Source organism: Diuraphis noxia, unplaced genomic scaffold (assembly GCF_037042655.1).
Source record: "Diuraphis noxia isolate RWA-SAM2 unplaced genomic scaffold, SU_Dnox_SAM2 contig0001, whole genome shotgun sequence".
Taxonomy (NCBI): domain Eukaryota; kingdom Metazoa; phylum Arthropoda; class Insecta; order Hemiptera; family Aphididae; genus Diuraphis; species Diuraphis noxia.
Window position 1 is genome coordinate 34200587 of NW_028301711.1, and position 23165 is coordinate 34223751.

Sequence of the window (23165 nt, forward strand, 5' to 3'; positions counted from 1 at the left end):
GTTTGAATTTTAAATTTTTCGAAATAGCGTAACGATAACGATTTATCCTCAAACGATTTTAAATATTTGTAATTATTCAAAAAGTATAAGTCGTAGATACTTGAAAATTTCACAAGTTATTAAGATTGGCATTTTATTTACATGATTTAATTTTCAAAATATTTTGACTTTTTTTAGATATTTATAGACAACTGAAATTTTCAAATTTTCTTTTGAAGTGTCGATAAAATTTTTTGGCCCTATCAAAATACTTGAAAATTTAATACAAATTTATTCATAAGTTATTCTTATAATGTAATGTATTGTATAATTTTTATTAGAACTCAATATCATCTATTGTGTATATTTTAGGTATCTACCTAAAGAACCTACACGATAAATACATTAATAAAATATATATATATGGCAATAAAACTTGAAATTAGTAATAAATCAAATTTCATACCTAATAAATTCTTCACACTTTTACCTATATAATATTATGGTCAGTTGAATAAGTTGAAGTTTCTAATAGGAATTCTAAGGAATTTATAATGAAAGGATCATAGAAATATATAGATATTTATTAGGTATTTGAAAAAAAAGCCAAAGATACTACCCTCGCATTTCCTACAATTTAATTTATATGTTGAAAACATTTTATTAAAAACAAAAAAATAATAACTTAGGTATTATTTGTGTATTTTTTGTACTTCAATAATAAATTTATAATAACATATGTTTTCAGCTATTTGAAAATATGAGATAATCATTTCGGGTGTAGTCGTGTTGATGTGGATTGTGGATATAACTGGTACCTGAAGTAGGTATATAATAATTACCTTACTTTATATGTTGGTAATTGATGAATAATTGAAAATATTGAGGGATCACATAATCTAAGGTCATATTTTGTAGTAGTAGGATATTCATTGTTCATAAATTATACACAGTCTTAATTTCTATTAACTCTGTATAACTACTCCCTGAATAATAATCAAAAACGTCTCGAGATATTATCTAGGAAGTTCTTCAAAAATTGATTGAAAACTCAATGTTTATAGAAAATAGTTATTGAAATCTAAACAAAAAGTATACCCAAAAGACTAAAACTATTTTATTTATTTTTTTAAATTAGTACCTAATATTAACAATTAAAAATATAACTAGAGCCTCTAAAGATATTTCGTATATGGATCATAATTTTAAATTAATTACCTATATATAAATCGATGGAAAAGATCGGTATAATTATTCTATAATGATTTTCTGGATGGATCATCTTATCATCAGAAAACAGATTTAGAATAAATTATGATAAAAAAATTAACTACCCATTTTAATTATTTAGGCTCATATTATTATTCTGATATATTTATTATTTATATTTAAACTGTAAAACAGCAGTCTGGTTATTTCTTACCACGATACAAATTAATGACTAAAATACCATAGTAAACAATAAACCTCGGGTATGCTAACCACGCCCGTGCTTATATAATATATTTATTGATTGATAAATTATTATTAGTTATTAAGAATATCTAGAAAAATTATATTTTCTGATATTACCTATCTAGAACTATTATAATTTATAATTTATAAGAATGAACTTTAAGTAGAAAAATTTGACGCGTTAGGTATTTCGTCTATACAAAAAATATTTATGCATTCCCTCAAAAACACTATTTTATTAACACTTAGTTTGATTTATTATTATTTGATGTTATTTCTAAATAAAATTTCAAATTGTTTTCATTAATGTAAGTCATAAAAAATACATATTTGTTTAATATGATATTTATTTACATGTGTATATTTTATTCAAGGTTAACTGTGTCAAACATTATACATTTATGAAAGGTATATTTATACCTTTTGAAAATAATAATAGTTTTACTAATAAAATAGGTACGTATTATTTTTCACTTCTCCAATCATTTACTTATTGGCAATTCATTATTCAGTTTTATAGTCACTGACAAAATTTACTCAAAATGAATTGATTATGATTTGTTATTACATTATATCTACTTTAGAGTGACTTATGAGTTATATTAGACATAATGTACATACATACATATATTGTAAAAACGGTTTAAAAAATGTAAACCGTTTTAAAAGTTAAAATGCTCGCACAATGTAGTTTAAGAATTTAAAACTGTTTCAACACCATCATAATATGAGTAAGTAATAATCGATTATGAAAATAAATAAAAATAATGAGTACCATAATTTTATATAAAAATTCGGATATTACGTAACAAACATTTTGAGATGAATTTTTTAAACGAATACTCTAGGTACACTGCAAAAATAAATATCATACAACTGATAATATACTACAATAGTAATATTAAACATTAATTTGTTATTTTTTAAATGATGGATAAGACATTAAATCATTGAAAATAATTTTTTCTATATACAAGGGAAGTCGTTGTGCTATATAAGTTAGACAATAATCAATGTATACTTTCATTGCGTAGGTCACCGAAATAGATATGCAAAATAAGAATAAGATGATAAATAACTGCATAATATGAAAAACAATTATGAGTGAAGAAATTTGGTCTAACTATATATTTATGAGGTTATATTATATTATTTATGTTTGATATTGCTATAGTACATTTTATTGTTTTGTTAGAAAAATGGTGGGTTGAAGTTATCAACTGAATATATTCAACAAAAATATATTTTCGTACCTAGGTAAAATTATTTAAGAAAAACCTAGGATTACATTTTTGAACTTTTTAATTGTCTTAGTATTCTAATAGGTATATTGTATTTCGATAACTCTGTAATGGTCCACTATATATCTCTAACTTAACTCAACATAGGATTTCATTTCAATATGAAAACTATTGATGAACATAATATACGCTTCTTTTTTTAAAGCTTGCATGAACGATTTAAATTATTCATCCTAATCCCTTTATAAAAGATATCTTAATTCTAACGCTATACTATAACAGAAAATCTCCAGTGCAAGTTAAAAAGGAAGTGTTGACATAACTTGTTACAAACATAGTAATATTGAATCCTATTTTAAAATGAATTGAAAACTAAAAAAAAAATTAAGATTAAACATATTATAAAATTAATAAGAAAAAATGTAATCAAGTGAATAGAGTCGCTAATGAGTGGCTTTTATTCGGAATATTACGCATAGATTATTTACTACAAATAAAGATTTAAAAAAATTATCCTGTTTACTCAGAAATGGAAAGTTTATTTATATATAAATTGAAATTTTCATATTTCTGTAAATAGCAAAAAAGTGCTAAAATATTTTGACTAGAAGACGTGGAAATAATGAAATTGATTTTGTCAAAATAATAATTAATATGTTGCATTAACATTCACGTTTTTCAGTAAAATCTTTTAAGTGTTGCTAAAATATTAAAAAAAGTATGGAGACATTTTTACTTTTGATCGCCGAATTGCCTATAATACCAACTATACTACCCAACTCGCTACTAAGAATTATGCTCAATGTTGTAGATAAAAACATTTTACTAGGCTCTAAAACCCAAAAGGTGAAAACAAGCACATAGAAAACACACATAGTTGTAAAATCCCCAGGTAAATTATTTATTTATTAATATCACAGTTATCGATTTTTATATAGTAATAAATAATCTATAGCTATAATTTTAAGTCCATAATTTATTACAATTAATATGAATAGGTACCTATCTTTAATTGATAAAAGTAAAACCATTTAAGTCGGAACTATTGTTTCATAGAATAATTCGTTTTGACGTTCCGACATAAATACTAATAGGTATTGATCTTGGCCTTAAAAAATATGATACCAACGTGAAAAAAGTAAACATAATATATAATTTAATACCTAATTTTGCTTAAATTTTTTTAGGATATGAATTTATGATTTAATTTAACAATCTACTGGTATATAAACAGTTTTGAATGGTTGTTACCACTTTAAATAGGGTCATCAGGTTATATAAAACATTACTCTACAAACGTTTAACATAACGGTTCATATTATAATACATAAACCTTATTATTGTGATAAATTATTTTGTCATTAAAATTAAATGTAGTTTAAAAAAATAATTTTTTTGTCTTTGTATTTACAGACATATTTTTAAAATACTTTTTCACCATTGGAGCATTGATTATTATTCTCTCTGATCATAATATATTATAGTTATATTGAACTTTTATGTTTTATTTAATGTTCTTGAAACGCAAGTCCTATATTATATTTCACCTAGTTTGACTTCGATAACATTTATTGCAGCTAAACGCTTGTACACAGTATACTTAAAGTAGGTATGGCTAACTACCATTTCTGAAAAACACAAACATCATAAAATCATTTATTACATAATCTTTGTAGTTAAAAATGTCTAATCAATTAACATTTTAATTAATTTTCAAGAATACATTTAAGTTATATAAACATGACGTTACAACTGTATAAATATAGGTAGGTACTACTTATAATGAACATAAATTATAATAATCAGCGATTATATTAGATATTTATATTATATTACACTTTAAATTCAAAGTTATATTTATGAATTATATAGTTGGTACAATTTCATTATACTCGTATTATTATAATATTTTACTACCTATATGTTTATCAGAAAATATTTAACTGAATATTTTATTGTTTTAGATTCTGAGGTTAGGCGAATGCTGTTTTTTTAATTTAACTATTGTAATATTTGACAAAAAATGCAGAAATAACGGAAATTTTACTCAAAATCCGTTTTTGAAAAAGTTAATTTTGTTATTTTATTGTACTTAATTTAAATTCTAAAAACAATGTATGCAGTATGCTGAACATTTTCATTTTCACCATATTAAGCGTTGCTTTCTTATAAGATAAAAACTTATTATTATTATTATTATCAATTATGATATCAGCTTTCTGAGTGCCTAAGAATTCAAAATTTGAATTACAAATTATTCATAAAACATTTAATTCAATTAAATAACTACAATACACTTTTCATTCATAACTAAAAATATCAATAAAAATAAATACCTTTTTGTATTTATATAATATGATGTAATACTATACAAAATATTGTGTAGTTAATATGTTGTATTCAACATAAAGCAAAAAATTAAGACTATCAATATTATTTATTGAGGTAATATTATGCAACCATCGGAGTTCTGATGAACATTTCATAAGCTATTGTTCTCGGAGTCGGTAAATTGCGTCCCCCAAAAAAGGTCATAGTTATATACTACGTAATTTGCGGCCCATGTACTTTTAAAATATACGTAAATTGCGTTCCGGGTATATTTGAAATGTACGTAAATTGCGGCCTGGAATATTCCGATTTCCGATGTACAATTTAAAGATAAGTATTAATCTTTGAATGATCGATTTAGATGATAATAATATGTTCACTAATATAATATATTACTAGCAGTCTGTGTGCATTTGATCGAATACCTTATTTAATAACACATTATTACTAATTGCCAATAATATATTTTTTAATTAAAAACAAAAAAAAAACAGCAAAACCAATATTCTTAATCATACCAATATTGATACAATTATATTGGCAGCCTTAAGTCTGAAAAATGAGAAGGAAAATACTGATTTTAATATTATTGATAAAAAATATTTGGTTAGGTAATAAAAATTATACTCAGGCCGCAATTACGTATATATAAAATATAACCAGGCCGCAATTTACGTATGTGCAAAATATGCCCGGGCCGCAATTTACATAAAAAATTAAAAATGGGCCGCAATTTACACAGCGACCCATTGTTTTAACAAACTAATTTTTTTTTTGGGGGAGGAACAATAATTTTTGCCTACGTTAAATCAATTCAAACTAACCTAACCCGCTCCTCCCCACCTGGACTGCGTCTACGGTTTCCCAACGCTTTTCGTGTGCCTCGCACATTCATACGTTGATCATTCTTTACCTGCTTCATTGTTTTTATAATAAATGTGTACGGATCATTTATAATATAATTTAACCTTTAAGTTTCCATTTATACTAATTGTTAATGGCAAAATATAATATTTTAATTTAAAACCTCAACACATCTCAACATTAGAGATTTATATTTGGTATAAGTGTTATTTATTCGGTAGTTGTTGGATGTTTTATCTAATAAATTAAGAAAAAAACATGTTTAACGTAGACGTAGGTACCTATAATGTAATCTATATATATAATACTCGTATACTATTATTATTTATCATTAATGTATTATCATGGTTCATGACATATATTTCATACGGCTTTAATTTACTTGCTAACTACTTAATATTATTATACAACACGCGGGTTTCACAGAATCATCTTTTTTTTTTGTTTGTGCAATTTTTTTTGTTGTTTTTTTTACAGATTAGGAGACTGCATTCTGAAATTTCTTTGATAACAACTGTAAGTACTGGCTAATAGCTAACAAGTATATCATTTATGACCTAGTTTGTAATAAACTGGTCATCGACCTGTACAAATAACCTACTAATTAAAATTATAAATTATAATAATAGTGCATTATAAAAGATAGATAACTAGTAATATGATATAATATAATATTTGATATTATTACGGTTAAGAAAATTGTATTTGTAATAATTCCTATGTTTTATTTTTAAACAATTAGGCGTAATTTTTATCGGTCATGTAGGCACTTAATACTTATTACTTATACTATATTAGACAACAGATATTAATTTTAAAAGTTACCTATAAAACAATAATTTTATAATACTGCCATTTTTGGCAGATGTGCAATATTTATGTCAATATTAATAGGTATAATTAATTGATCGTAAATATAAAATATAATGTTAAAAGCAATAAGGCAATACATATTTTTAATATACCTAAGCATGTGTAGACTCTTTTAGTAAGAGTATTTTTATGGATTATAATCATATAAATAAATTATAACTTTCGTGTATAACAAAAATAAAAATATGTTAATAAAATTAACATTAGTTAGGTACCTTTTTTTTCGGGTTCGTTATCGGTAAACGGCCTTCAAACTGCTTCCGCACATCGTAAAAGCCGCCACCATAGTTTATTGTGTAAATAAAAGTACAGTTTCAATTAGAAGGGTGGTAGGACAATCCCCTTACCTACCCTTCTTTACAATATTCTAAATTACAAGGTACTGAGGGCCCTGCCCCTCTAACTTTCGCCGGTTCAGCATATAATATAAATGCTTAACTAAATTATAAGTTAATATTTACTTCCGTCTGCCTCTTCCTTTCTTCTTCGCACTTATGCTTCATTATACGATCGATTTATTTTGCAATGAGTTGCCATTCCACCTTTCCCTGCAACATTTGATCCACCAAGTTGTCTTTGGTCAAACTGTGACCTATCTCTTGCGACAGTTCCCATCGCCAATTTTCAAACGCGTCGCACACAAATAGTGTATGATTCGCATCATCTATGTCCGCATCGCACAGTGAGCACTTTGGAGATTCTGCCCTTTTGAACCTGTGGAGGTATTCATTAAAACAACCGTGGCCCGTCAGGGCTTGCGTTAGAAAATGGTCAATGTCACCGTGACATCTACTCGTCCATCTTACCACATTTCCTATGAGTGTATGTGTCCACTTCCCCTTCGTCGTGGTGCCCCATTCCTACTGCCATCTCGTCATTGTATCTTTCCGGGCATCTTTAAGTGCCTGTGCTCTATTTGCAGCGTTATGTGCCATGGTGCGCTCCTTCGCTAGCAGGGTAATGGGGGGTATTGATGCTAGCAAAATTGCCGCCTCATAGGATACCGTCCTGTACGCCCTAGTTACCCTGATGGCCATCAATCTTTGTGCTGCCTTCATGTGTTTAGCAGCATCTCCTTTGATCGTGGTAGTGCTGCCTGATCTGGTGAACAACAACGGCTCCCATATTGGTGCGGCATACAGCAATTGACTATGCACCACACTAGTTAGCAGTTTCCTCTTTGATGTTGATGACCCTCCAACATTGGGTAGTATTCTGGACAAGGCCTGCGTGGTCTTCATGGCTTTCACTCCAACTAGTACCTCGTGTTCCTTAAATATTCGTCCGGAGTCTATCTCAACGCCCAAATACCTGATGGATTTCTTGGTGGTGATCTGCTCCCCTCCAAGCATGGACGTTGGTCTCTGATAGCCTTTTTTCCTTGTTACCATGACAGCTTCCGTCTTCTGAACTGTCAATTTCAGTTGGTGCGCTACCATCCAATCATTTACCGTCTTTAGTGATTCATTAACTATTCCTTCTAGCTGGTCTTGCTGGTTCTTGCTCTTCCGACAATCGCGACGTCGTCTGCATAACCAACCAAGGTTATTCCCTCCACCATTCTTGTGGTCAGCAAGCTGTCGTACATTATGCTCCATAAGAGCGGATCAAGTACAGATCCCTGCGGTACTCCACTAGTTAATTTCATCGCATCGTGGCCTTTGCCGTGGATTATCTTTCTATCACATAAATAATTTCTCATGATCCTCACTAGATATTCAGGTACTTTTTTATTGATCATTTCCTGCATTATTGCCCACCATGGCGTTGGCAACGTCAATCGTAATCAGCACACACAATTGAATTTGGCGTAGCGTCCCTGCTTCGGCAACTGCTATCTCCGATATAACTCTCCCAATAGCATCCACCGTCGAGCGACCTCTCCTAAATGGTTTTCCGCTAGTATGGTTTTCTCTCTGATCATAGCTTCCTCTATGCGGTTACAGAGTATTCTCACATATAGCTTCCCTGTTGTGTCTAACATACATAGTGGGCGGTAACTCGATGGCTGCTCTGCTGATTTGTCCCCTTTACGCAGTAACACCAGTCTCCCTTGCTTCCATGGTTTTGGGAACACTCCGTCTATCATGCACTGCCCATAGACTTCCTGAAACATTTTTGGATGTGTCTTGACCACCACTTTCAGCGCCTCGTTCGGTATACCGTCTGGCCCAGGGGCTTTCCCTGGGTACAGCCTAGTACTTGCCAGTTCTAATTCTTGGAGTGTGACTGCGGATATTGGCATTGTTAGCTGTTGTACGTCTTCTTCGATTATCGGGTGGATCGGGAATAGCTCCGCAATTATGGCAGGAATAATGTTTGTAGGGATTTCCGGTAATTTCCCAATCTTCTTCATCACTATTCTGTATGACGTCCTCCATGGATCGTGGTCGACCTCAGCGCACAGGTTCCTCCAGCAGGCCTCTTGACGCCGCCTTATTGCCAATCGCAGTGTTTTCCTAGCTGTCTTGAAAAGTTGTTTTTCTTCTTCATACGGACCTTTCCTTGCTGCTTTTTGTTACCATCTTTTGGCAGTTAGTGATGCCCTTCTTAGCTCTGAGATTTCATTGGTCCACCAGTATTGCGGTTTGTGGTAACCACGTGTGGGCTTTATTCTCAGTATGGCAGCATCCCACGCTCCACTGATGTTCTCCATCAAGTCGTGTGCATTCCTTGGTAGTTGCTTGCCATCTAGATACTCTTTAAGTTAGATCCCTACTATCCTCACCCACACATAGCCCCTATCCGTATTGCCAATTTCTTCTAGTGCAGTGCCCTGATGAATTGCTATTGCAGTTTTCCCGTCTTTATCCGCGTACCAATGAGGTGGTGTAGCGTTCTGCTCACATATGATTAAAACGTCAGCCTTCTTTTCAGTGGTGGTTTGGAGCATCAACTGCTGTGCCACCTTGCAGCAGTTGAGGTTTATTAGTTAGGTACCTATTTAATTTGAATTTACTTAAGATGTAATGATGTAAACAACTTATAAAAATATCTATATAACTCATCATAGTTTTTAGGTTTTTAGGTCTTAATTAAGTACTATGATTTGGTCACTGTTCAACATTACAATACTTAAGCATGTACAACATATATTTAATACTGTGTTATTAATTAAAATTGTAAGACCTTAAATTTTCTAAGGTTATTAGCTGTCTAAGGCAATACAAATAATTGTGAAGTTAAGAAATAGATTCCACGAAAAGTCTACAAATAGGTATTACTTAAAAGAAACAATAAAATAAAAAATAAACTGAAATAGACCTTTTTTTTAGAAACCTTATACGAACCAAGGAAAAGTAGAAAAATATAAAAAGAAAGTATAGATCTTTCTATCTACTATAAAATATAAAACTATCTACAAAAATCATTTTTATAATAAAGACATTTTTTTTTTTTTAAATAACTTAAGTGTAAGCACATTCCAAATTGTCTAATAAATTCTAATAGCACTAGGATAGTAGTAGATATAGTTAGCAAAAATACAAAAATATCATAGAACTTTATCCTTCTCATAATTATGCACAATATACTTACTATTAAGGTTATTAATTTTGAAGGTAACTACTAATTTTGTCGAAAAGTATTTATGATGATGGATGCATCCATACATTTAGGTTTTTATTTTTTTATTTTTTGACAATTTAAATGTATTACAAATTAATATAATAACATTATGTAATAACAATACGTACGTAAAGATATAGATAAGATAACATAATCAACAAAATAAAAATTACAAGCACAACTAATAAGTATGCATGTAACGAAGTTATATTTTAAGCCGAGTTCAGAATAAAAATTAAAAATATTGAAAACATTATTTGTCGATACTATTTTTTAAGTTTTGATTTTTTTAATTTCATAGACTTAACTCTAAAGCATGAGAATTTTAACATATCTAAATCAAATTTTGAACTAGTATTTAATATATTTACGCGCTTATCAATTATCAATATTCAGTAATAACTAGGTAATGATTATTTAAAGTATTCAGTTGTGTGGAATGGGAGGCAAATGCAAAATGTTGATTAATTACTCCGTTAATCTTAACGTTAAAATAAACTTATATAAATAATTCACTACTAAATTTTATTATATTCTGCTTAAGTATAATAAAAGCATAATTTTTTTTAATAAAACAAAAAATATTAAATTTAGTTTAATTTGAATAAAAAACATATCTTGTTAATAATGAGAAACAAGATTATATGATAGGTACTAGAGTATGGTACGTCTAACCTTGCATTAATATCTTAAGTAATATAAACTAAAATTGTAAATGTTATCATAGTCTATGAAAATTATAAAATACGTAATTAATCATCTACGTGATATGAATAATTTTAAATCACAGTTCTTAAAAGAAAAGATTTCTTATATACGATAATTTGAGTACAAATAATGTATTTATAAGATACTTAATACATAGCAATATTATGTACCATGGCTAATTTAGAATTAAGATTGTATGCCAAATTTGAAATCTGATAGCTGATAACCACCAGATATTGTATAGTTCAAGAACAACATAAAAAAATAAATAAATAAATAACAATAAAAACATAATGCTATAAAGCAAACTTTAATTCAATATAATTATAATCACTTAAAGTAATTTATTTTATCTTACATTTATAGTGATTTTTAGTAATTTATTAATTATTTTACTCTAGGTAATAGGCTAAATACAGCTTGAATGTAATGAAAATATTTTGAATATTTAATTGCGTCAAAATGGACATAATCATATAATAAAAATAAAAATAAAATAATGTGATGAAATTCCAAGTCCTCGCAAATGTCATTCAATTTCAACAAAATAATTATAATCATTATTTTTTGTTTGAACAAACAATTTCTTTAAAAATTGAACTTCGAGTACTCTTAAAATGCTTTTGGATAACCATAATGTGGTCATCTTTGATCTTCAAGTTATATCCAATGAAAAACTTTGTCATACCTAATTTACAAACATTTTTTCATTGATTTTTCTATAATGAACATTAACATAATTTTTTTAAATACTCCCTGACTAATATTTAATCATTCTCTTTTTAGATAATCATCTCTTTTTCGAAGTTATTAATATTACCTATAACTAGTTAAATTAGTTAGAAAGAAAAGTTCTTTTTATATTTAAATCGTAAAATTTAGGTAACTAATTTTTAACTTAACTACGATTTTTTAAAATAATTTCTACAAGTTTATTTTAAAATGTGTTCATTATAATTATAAAAGTTTTTGACATTAACATTTATATTGAAGCCATGTTGTGAAACCCACCTTCTCGTAAAATGGAAACTCTTTTATACATAATAGAATATGAAAAAAATTCTCAAAATGGTCAATTTTTCATGAAAGAATTTCTCCAAAATTATATCTTGTATGATTGTTTTCACAACTTGTTCACAATCTTTGTGAAATGAAATAATAATTATGTGCAATTTATCTAATCCCATGGCATATTTATTGCCAAACAACGTGTTTCAAAAAAAAAAATTTAAGTTGTATTCATATAAAAATAAGTACTATGCACAGTAATAATCATAGATTTCAAGTCATATTAAATGTATAATATACTTATATTTGATGAGTATATCAAATTAGTAGATAGGTAGGGGACATGGGCACATGGTTAAAAAATCTAGTAAATTATGTTATAATTAAATACACGACGCCGTGCGTTGCACTATGATACAAAATATCATTCACCAAAATACATGAAATGTACTGATCTTTAATTCTTTAAAACATATTTTAAAATCTAAATATTATTCATTTTCTGAGATGAATATTTCTTATCTACAGAATGGTTTTGAGAAATAGCAATATCTCATGGTTCATGGTTCACCTAACCTAACCTAACCATGACTCATGGTTAATTGACTCATTCGCCAATAAGACTCAAAACGGCTGGTTCCGATTTGCACATATACTAACATACAGCAAAAAATTCGACGATTCGACTCACACACCGGTTAATAGAGTCATTTGAAAACTAGATAAATAGAGAAAATATGTACATACTATGTGGTGAAATACAGTCAAAACGGCCAAAAGAGAATGTGGCTGGTGGTAGTGTCGAAGAAGAACCTGATCCATCAAATAAACAAAGCCAGAAGCGCTTCAAATTGTATGTACGTAGAGGGAATCAGCAAAGAAGTGATTTTGACGTATTCGAGCAACATAAATCCTACAAAGATATGATTATGAAGTTGGCCGAAAAAGGTAGAACCCAATATTTGACAAGTCATACATTTAAATAAACATGTTTATAAAAGCAATTCAATTATCTGGTCACAGTCGTTCTAATAATAATTAATGGTTAATTTATTATTCGTGAAGTAAAATTTCAAGAAATTTCTGAATTTTAAAAATTTAAAAATTTAATTTTTTAACAGAACTTAATTTTATTACTTAAGGTGTAAAAATTGAAAAATATTCATTGCATTTTGAAGTATATTCATATTATTAAAAATATACTGTAGGTACTGATTTAATTCATTTAAATATTATGTTATTTAAAAATAATTATTAAGAATAGGGGTAATTACAACATTTAATACATTTTGAGTGGTAGTATATCATTCGCTATATTATTGCTATTTGAACACAACAATATTAATGTAAATAAAAACAAATAATAATTTTTTTCTACTAAACCAAAATTTTCTGCTTACCTTTCTTAATACATGATTTGGTTTGGAAAACATATTTTTTGATACTAATAAATATTTGATTTTATAAAGCAATGATCACAATAAACAGAATTCACTGTAGGTAATTATTATTATAGTAGAAACTAGGAATATATTAGAAATGTAGAATAAAATTCCTATATTTAACTCCTTATAAACAGTTTGTATTACAACCGTAATGAAAAATCAGTATGAGCTCTGTACGTAACATTGTTTTAAATTATACAACTGAGAATTGAAAATTTTATAAATTTTTAACCATTAAATAATGTGCAAGTCTTAAATTTGAGACATTTTGACCAAATTTAAACTTGATTAAATGCTTTTAAAAAAATCACGCAGACGTAAACTAATCAATTGAAGAATATCGTCGAAAACAAAATATTAAACGTGATAACATTTTTTGGCATCTAAAATTTTTATTTTTCGTTTAAATATTGAAGAAATATATCCTTCACCAAGTCAAAAAGACATTTTTATAAAAATATAAACATCAAAAATTCAAATGTTGACAAAATACTGTCTCCGTCGAGAACCGTTTTTTATGTATAAGTATAGAATCATTTGATAACAATTAACATTACAGCTGTTAAAATAACAAACTTTAACAATTATTTTGTATTTAAAATCTTAAATTTTATAACTAAGGTTTTCAAGTCAACAGTTACCTATACATGTATTATGGTGAACGACGAACGAGTACACCAAATTTTATTTTAATTCTTATTTTTCTCAATAATATTTGTCTACAGACCATTTTGAATACTGTGAATCTGCATTTTAGTTAATTACATTTGTATTGAATTATTGCGTTTAAATATGTTTTAAAGAGCTTACTAGCTGTTTCTAAGCGATTAATGAGTTTTAGGCATACACATTAAACAAACACAATGTCCTTCTCTGTACTGTAATTATTTCAATTTTATTGATTTAAATGATTGTACGTAAATTTCATGTTTAAGTTATGTATTTGTGTGCGATGTGTGTTGTGAAAATTGTATTTAGGGTATCTAAAAGCTATTTATAAATAAATTGGAAAATACATTTTCTTTCATTCTTTATTCTTATTCTACAAAAATATGGATTATAAAAGTATAATTACTTTACCTTAGTAGGCAAATTGGAGGAAACGGAATCAAACCTTTTTTAAATTTGGTAAAAACGGGTAAATAAACCTTATAAATCGCTTATAATCGCTTGGTGGTCGAATCGGTATGGTGCAATGATCACTAAGTTTACAAAAACAGGGACAAGACTTATGCTAAACTTAAAACTACTGGAGTCTTGAGATGATGACGGCCCTGGTGACGGCGTGGGTTGTAGTAGGCCGATGTCGAACTAGAAGGCCTGGGTGGCCTCTCACACAACGGACGTACGTTGCTGGTGGACTTACGCATGGACTTCAGACGGCACCAACGTTTCCCTCAAGAACGTAAAGTCCAACGTTGTTGTATGGAAGTTTAATAAAAAACAGACTTACTCGTTCAGTAGGAATGACAAGAACCACCAAAAAACTACGAAATTATAAATATACTGGTTCCGTTTATGTGTTGACGCTTTATTAGCAGATCAATAATACCATAAAGTTTGGGCGCTTTAATAGCGGACCAAGAAAAATGAACTAAACTTAGATTCGCTTTAATAGCGAGCAACAAGAACAATACGACAGATGGTAGACGGCACACAGACACACCGACGCTAATAATACAGTAAAAAAAAAAAAATAATTAGGGCGTTAGCCGCATAATTAGAACAACAATAATAATAATAAAATTATACAAACAAAATAATGATAGCGTAAAGCAAGAGCTGACCAATAATTTACATAGAGAACATATAAAACAAAGATAATAAATAAACAATACAATTTTAATAATTCAACAATTAATGATGATGAGGTGGATGACAGAGAAGGGAAGCGATTAAGAAGTAGAAGATAAGGAGACTGGTCGTCGTCGGGCACAGACACTTGTAACGCGACGCGCTAATTGCTTGGCGCGAACAGTGACGATTTTAAAATCAACTTGATTTATAAAATTCTTTTAAAATTATGTAAGGTTAGGTAAGTACATAAAACATATTCTGTTTTGGGGAATCTTGAGTAGGCACACTTGCTGAGCTTGGCACATTTAATATCATAAGGGGGCCATTGAATCGAGTTTCTAAACTTTGAAAAACCTCTGACGTTCTTGACACTGGTATCAATCACTTCGTCTCTTTCCTCGTGACCATAATGTCCTATATATCGTTATTCAGCAGCAAAATGTTCAATAAGATTTACAGAATCTATTTTTGTGAATAATTATCAAGCATAATGCATATAGCTAAACCAACGCAAGGACATTTTTAGTCTTAAAGTCCTTTATCTTTCTGTAGGAGCGGGTTAAAATACATCCTCGGTAGTTCATGCCTGTCGTAAGAGCCGATTAAAATAGACATAGGAGTGGGCAGCAGCGTTTCTATTACTAAGTGTGGATGAAAAGGTTTTATCTATACTTGGCGATCAATCTCTAGAAATAGGGTTTGGGTTGCGATGTGGAAGGCAAAGGGAAACCACCACATTAACATCCCTAGTTAGGCAACTACTATTTTATCTTTGAAATGGATTCTCGCAGTGTAAAAAATTTGTCTGAACGTAAAATAGCTCCCCATTCGGATATCTGGGTGGGAGCTACCCTACAGGATACACGTGAGAAGAATAAAACGCAGAGAATAGGAACGTGGAATGTACGAACAATGCTGAAAACAGGAAAGCTGGAAAATATAAAAATATAAATGAAAAGACTAAATAGAGACATTTTAGGATTATGCGAAATACGTTGGCCAGATAATGGTGACTTTTGGTCTGACGATATCAGAGTTATAAAAACATATGTGTGGAGTGTTGTTGCAACATATGGATGTGAAACTTGGGTAATAAATGATACTGAAAAGAAAAAAATAGAGGCCTTTGAAATGTGGTGCTGGGGACGTATGGAAAGGATAAGTTGGATCGAAAAACGAATGAAGAAGTTGTTGTAACGTTGTTACTACTGTATTATTTATTAAGTCATAGTTATAGGTTATGTTTATAAAATCATATATTACTTGTCCACACGTTGTTAATATACATTATAATACCTCATTATGTGAATATCATTAAATATATAAAATACGTTTAAAACAGAAGTACTTAGAACAGTGGGAGAAAACGTACACTCATAGACGCGATAAGAGGAAGACACTGGAAAATGGTCGGACACGCCCTGACACACCCAGAAGAATAATTGCTGTAGACGCCGGCGTAGCTCCTACGAATGTGGCGGTTAGCTACAACGACTCGTACCGGTACGGGGATGAGGTGACAATCAAAATAATAATAAACGCTAATATAGAAAGTAACCGTTAACGGTACAACTGCACAACTATAATATAAAAATTGCACACACTACAAATGTGTATGACTGACGAAGACGTCTCTAGCGTCAGTCAACTATTTATAATAATAATTAATAATACAAACTCATGAGATACAAATAATAATTATATACATTGAATATTAATGATACCAATAATAATACTGGCACAACGGCGACGGAGACTGATATCAATTAGACCACTACGACACGGGCACGCCGCAGCTATAATCGGCTCACTGAAAGCACCGTTATATGGACGACGGAAGGAATACCCGTGTCACAAAAAAACGCGTAAACTTCTCAATGGTCAGACACGAGCCGTAGACGTAACTCGATCGAATTATATTGAGTGACTGATTGACAGTGTCGCGGATGCGACAGCCGAGAGGTCCGCAAACATATTCGGGGAGGTGGGGGTAGAAGTTCTAGAATATTCGTTATTACACGCACCGGTAATGGGAAAAGGCAGCAGTTTGAACAATTGCATAATATAATATTAGAGGATATGCTAGAAGGAAAGAAAACTGCAAGATGTCCTCGGAACTCTTATATAGGATAAATTAAATTTGATGCAAAAGTCAAAACCTTTAAAGAATTTATAGAAAAACCGAGTAATCGGTTAGAATGGAGAATTGGAATTGTAAACCAACCTTCGGGTTGAACAAAAAAGTCCCTTATGGGGCTAAACGCTGCGTGCGTGAACGTTTGGTGATCTCGACATCATTTGTTTTCAGAAATCAATTTAGCTTGTTTATAAATATTGAAGTCTATATTATTTGATTGTTGCTTGATTTATCACCTTTTCTGTGTTCCACTTGAGTTCTATTGTATAGTAAGTAAGCGTTTGTGACCAATACATTTACATAATAAATCTTATATATTTGTTACTGTATGATGTGCAGTTATATTTAAACACAACTTTGTGTATATTTGATGAATTTACAAACATTTTATCTTAAGGCTGGTACTAGTGGTGCACTTATAATGTGCAGATAACCGTGGTTGAGAGATATTTTAAAGTATTTAGTTTAAATTCAAAATTCAAAATGAATGCAATTTTTAGTAAAAGAAATCTATATTATTTATAAGTTTAATTATCGTTTCCACAAAATGTTGGTAAATGATGTCTAACGTTAGAGTTGGGTTAAAATGAGCAGTAGTATACAATGAACTACAAACTTTTGTGAAATCTTTCATTCAGAATTTAATTCTTTTTTCTACACATCGCATCCCAATATTCATTAATTTCTAAATATAAAAATCATAGAACTACAAACAGGTATTTTCGATTGTAATTACTAAAACCATATAAAAAAAATGTAAATTAATGCTTAGGGAGTTAACCGTCTCTGCCAAATAAATAGGTATTACCCTTTCCGTCAAAAAAGAAAGAGGTACAATTCCAGTTTATGCCCAAAGTCTTTTACACCAAAAAAAATATAACAACCAATAATGTATTTTTTTTAACCTGACCTCTACTTGTATTACAATTTATATTTTTAAGACAATATAATTATTATTTATATTTGAATTTGAAATATCGAAATATTTATAAATACAATAGATATGATATGCAATTGTATAAATTAGGTAATTGTGCCTATATTCGTCTAATAATATATTATAATCTTCTTGTATTATAATTTATAATGATAAACATATGAAACATTTGTACATGATTCCCAAATAATAATTGGTGGAAATGTCTTTTCACAAAAATAAATTTTGGTGGAAATGGGAATCATACCTTTTTCATTTTGGTGGAAAAAGGGCTATGCGTAAAATCATGGAACCAGCTTTTTGGCAAAAACGGGCCATGCCCAATGTTTATACACTATACCGAGTGTTTCTTTTATCATTGAACACTCATTATTTAAAAAAATATTAATGTTTTTGAAAATATTATTTTATATAGTTTCAAGTTGTTCAAAACCCAACGTTTTTATTAAAAAATTATATTTTTTAACCTTATAATTTTTTAAGTTTTTTACTATTTTGAATGACAACATAGAACAACATAAGTATTTAAAGTTTAGTTTGGCAGAGTGGTGTGGTACGGGGTTACCCCGCAAAATGTTTGTCCAAAACTCCACTTGTCTAAAATTTAAATTCTTATAACAGTTATAACACTTATAACTCATAAACTATTCGTCCTAAATTCGATTTTTATGAATCAAAATACCTAAGAAAAATATTCTGGTTTGGAATATGAAATTAAAAATCTATGTTTGCATTCAAAAAAGTAAAAACTTAAAAAATGATAAAGATAAAAAATATTTTAAAATTATTAATTTTTTTAAATTTAAATATTAAATTAAAATTATTTTTAATAAAAACGTTGGTTTTTGAACAACTTGAAACTATGTAAAAAAATATTTTCAAAAACATTAATAATTTTTGAAATAATGAGTGTTCAATGATAAAAGAATCATCCGGTATTATTATACAATAGTACTCAATCGGAACATAAAAAATGTAAGAAATATAATTTTATCAATCCGACCAATCGTCACACTGAAAATGTATAAAAAGGTTCAGACGGGACGTAATCGAATGACGCCAGTAAAAATATTTTTCCTCCATTATTATAACAGATACCTATAATTCACGTCCATATCTAAACTTCTATCAGTGTATCTACCTGCCCACACAGACGTCGTTAATGCGAGGTTACTTGGCGTCGCTCGATCGAGTACTGATCCATTATTTGATAACAGTATTTTTCTAAACTGTCAAAAATAAAACGTAGCCAGACAATATGGACAATTCTATATAGACACAAATAATTTTAGTAGGTCCAACTAAAGTGTTATTTCAAAATATAATGGTATGTAGAGGTACAATGTAGGTACATCTTTGCCGACCCGACTTGTTGTCGCCTACACCCGCTGCTACGCAGATATTCACTATAAATTCCGTTTTGATAAAATATTTGTATTATTATGGTGGGTACGAGAACCATTATAATGGTTTATAACTATAATAATACAGCCACGGGTGATCCTATAATATAACAAAATATAACAAAGAAAGCAAAAATATCTGGCGATAAATTCAAATACGGCGTTAGCATGAATAGAAAAAAAAGGCCGTTAAGTGCGATTGTATTGTGTTTTTACTGTTTTTAGGGTCCAAACGAACATTTTGGTTTGTTGTGTTTCGGTTGATTTTACTTTACATATTCGAAAAGTCCCATTCCCTACATATTCTGTTCACGATAGTAATAGTGGCCAGTAAAATGCAGAAGACCATTTTTTTGAACGCGTTTTTCCGATTTCACTGATTTCTAAGTATTTGTATAATTCTTGGCTATATAATATTATGTACCTACATTCATCATTTCATTAAGCTGAAAACACATAATATAATATGTAATCTTTAAATAACATATTTGAACAAAATAAATAATTTTCAAATATACCTAGTAATAAAACCATAATCACACGTTTGTAACGACAAATATGTGTATTATCATATATTAAGAACTCCCTGCGTTACACATAGGAAATACTAAATACTAACAATGAAGCCAGATTTAAAACGCTTATTACACGTCCACCATATTACTGATTGGCGAAATATTTCATTCATTACACAAAATATATTAAGATGGGTGTCACCGGTTTCCGCCAAAAATGACCTTTCCGTTTTCCACCGATACCTTTTTTCGCCAAATTAGAAAAAACGTCATTCGTTGGCGGAAAAGCCAATGATAAATTATAGAATTTTAGGTTTGGGAACCCTTACGCGACCGACAAAATAAGTCAAAAAATATAACTTTATCATAACACTTTTTACGATAAACCTTTGGTATATTAGATATATTTTGATAATTTTTTATAGGGTTAACATTTTTTAACGAAATATAGGAGAAAAACTGAAAATTTTAAATAGGTAATGAGAAATCATTATTTAAATAACAATTTTTTATTAATAAATTATTTTTGATCATATTTAAATCTTGAGTACCATAGTACTTACATCAACATGGATAATATAAAAATATAGGTTTTGAATCGAGTACTTATACATATACGATGATTTGAAAATAAAAAATAAATTATTCATAACTTATGTTATTTATAAGTGTATAATAATATTATAAACTATATATATATGTGTGTGTGTGTGAGTGTGTGTTTTCGGTAAGTTCTAAGTAGTAGTTCCTAATTCGCACTGCTGAAAGAATAGTGACAAAACTCAAAAAACGCAATATTCGGTAATCAACTATTTAAGGTTTAAAAAGGAAGCACCAATTTAAATTTGTATCTTATTTTTATTTAGTTTTGATAGAATTATGTTAAATAACATAGTTTTTTAATAATACTTTGTGGTTAATAATTTGGATGTATTATTATTGATTCTATTAACAAATGTTTGAAAACATTTTGACTTATGTCTATTCATGACTGAAATAATAATTTTTTATCTATTAGATTTTTATGTTGTTTTGATAGAATTGTGTTAAATAACAGTTTTTTAATAACACTTGGTTGGTGATAATTTGGATGTATTATTATTGATGTTATTAACACATTTTTAACCATGCATTTATGTTAGGAAGTAATTAAAAAAAAAAAAAAAATAACAACAATAATGGAAATAAAATATTATTTTATTTTAACATTATCATAAAATAAAATAAAAATAAATAGCCTTGTAATTGAATTAAATAAAAATAATAATATATTTGTAAAAAAGGTGTAATGAAACAATTTAATTAAAACATTTTTGTTATGAAATACCATACTATACTAAAGTTAAGACTGTAAACTTTAAACTTTTATAAAAATCATGGTATATATTTGGTACATATGTAGTTATCTTCACACAGTGGCATCAGATCCCGTTTCTTATTGAATGATATTTTGTTTTTTTGGGTATAAGCTTGTTTTAATAAGTAATTAGTGAATGATGGTTTTCTACCACGAGCTCCATTATGGTGTATATTAATTTTTTGAATTCTGTATCTGAAAAACTGGTTTTGTATAAAATTGTATTTGGTTGTGTTTTTTCCGCCCTTAACACTTTGATATTATTCCAAATTACTTTTTCACCATCATTATTTATAGAAAATTAGAAAACATTTTCTTATTACATTCTGTAATGTGTTTTATATCATAAAAATCAGAATACCCTAATTATTAAACCTTAAATGGGTTTCCTGATTTTTTGGCTGTTTGAATTAATGACACATATTGTGTTGGCAAGTAAATAGGCCCAGACTTTAAGGATTTTTTTATTTGTTTCTCTATAACAGAACGTGCTGAGTCTCCTTCATTTTGAGTATGTCCAACTACTAAAAACTTGTGAGTAATTAGTGATATCAACTTTTGAAACAGTAGCAGCTTTAATTATATTAAATCCAGCACCCATTCATAAATCAGCCACTAATTCACAGAAAAGAACCACATCTAACTTAAAATAACCCAAAATGTTAATGTGCAGAGGCTACGAACAAAAAAATTTGAAATGTGATGTTTTAATAGTCGGCACCAGTAAATGTGCCCTTACACACCTCTCCACGCATTAGGTGTTTTAAAATTCTTAATGCTTTAAATTTGTATTACTGTTTTGACCAGATTACAGATAGGTACCATTATAAATATAATATAACATTATATTGTTAGGATTGTGATGGTGCCGATTTGTTCATGTCTGTAATGTTACTTATATATAAAAATATAAAATGCACCGTGATGTAGTGGTTGTGGGGGAATACGAAGTTCATCACTACCACCACTAACACCAGAAACCAAAATCATCAACACCACCACCACTACAACCACCTACACTACCACCACCAGCAGCACCACTACCACAACAGCTTATATAAGAGCTCGCGAAAGGCGTTTCACTATCACTGTGCGCTCTGTATTCTAACATCTTCCAGTTCACCTGTATACCTGTATTGAGGTCACGCTTAATAGCCATTATCCTAATAACCGTTTGATTCACTTATATTTTTATATCTCGACTGTCAACACCATGATGATGTTAAGAGTACTAGTGATGATATTGATTGTCACAATCATCACTATTCTCGGGGAGACAGCTAACGATATGAATTTGCTAAGAGGTAAGTACTTATATGAATTGAATCATTACATTGTTTGTGTAAACCGAATTTCTATAAGATATTATTCACCTAATTATTCAGCTATTATCTATGAAAATGTTTTGATTAACCTTGATATTTTATTACTTGTTGGATTTAAAAAAAATACATATTATTTTTTTTTAATATTACTTTACATTAATTTAGGTAAATTCTTAAAAATACTTTTATTTAAAATTTAAAATGTATTTATTATTACAGCTGT

The 23165-nt window shown here is 29.0% G+C and overlaps 1 protein-coding gene across 5 annotated transcripts in view; it reads left to right on the forward strand.

Annotated features, from left to right (window-relative positions):
- LOC149060592 (uncharacterized) overlaps nt 1-23165 on the forward strand; it is a 50513-nt gene that overhangs the window by 17818 nt on the left and 9530 nt on the right. For 4 of the 5 annotated variants that reach the window (XM_089218199.1, XM_089218212.1, XM_089218210.1 and 1 more), the window contains exon 1: nt 22518-22921. The exons of the other annotated variant lie outside the window; for it this stretch is intronic. In XM_089218199.1, the coding sequence (XP_089074325.1) occupies nt 22831-22921 (91 nt within the window). In that variant the 5' untranslated portion in view covers nt 22518-22830. Of the gene's footprint in view, nt 1-22517; nt 22922-23165 lie in introns of those variants that run through there. 5 annotated transcript variants of the gene reach the window in all.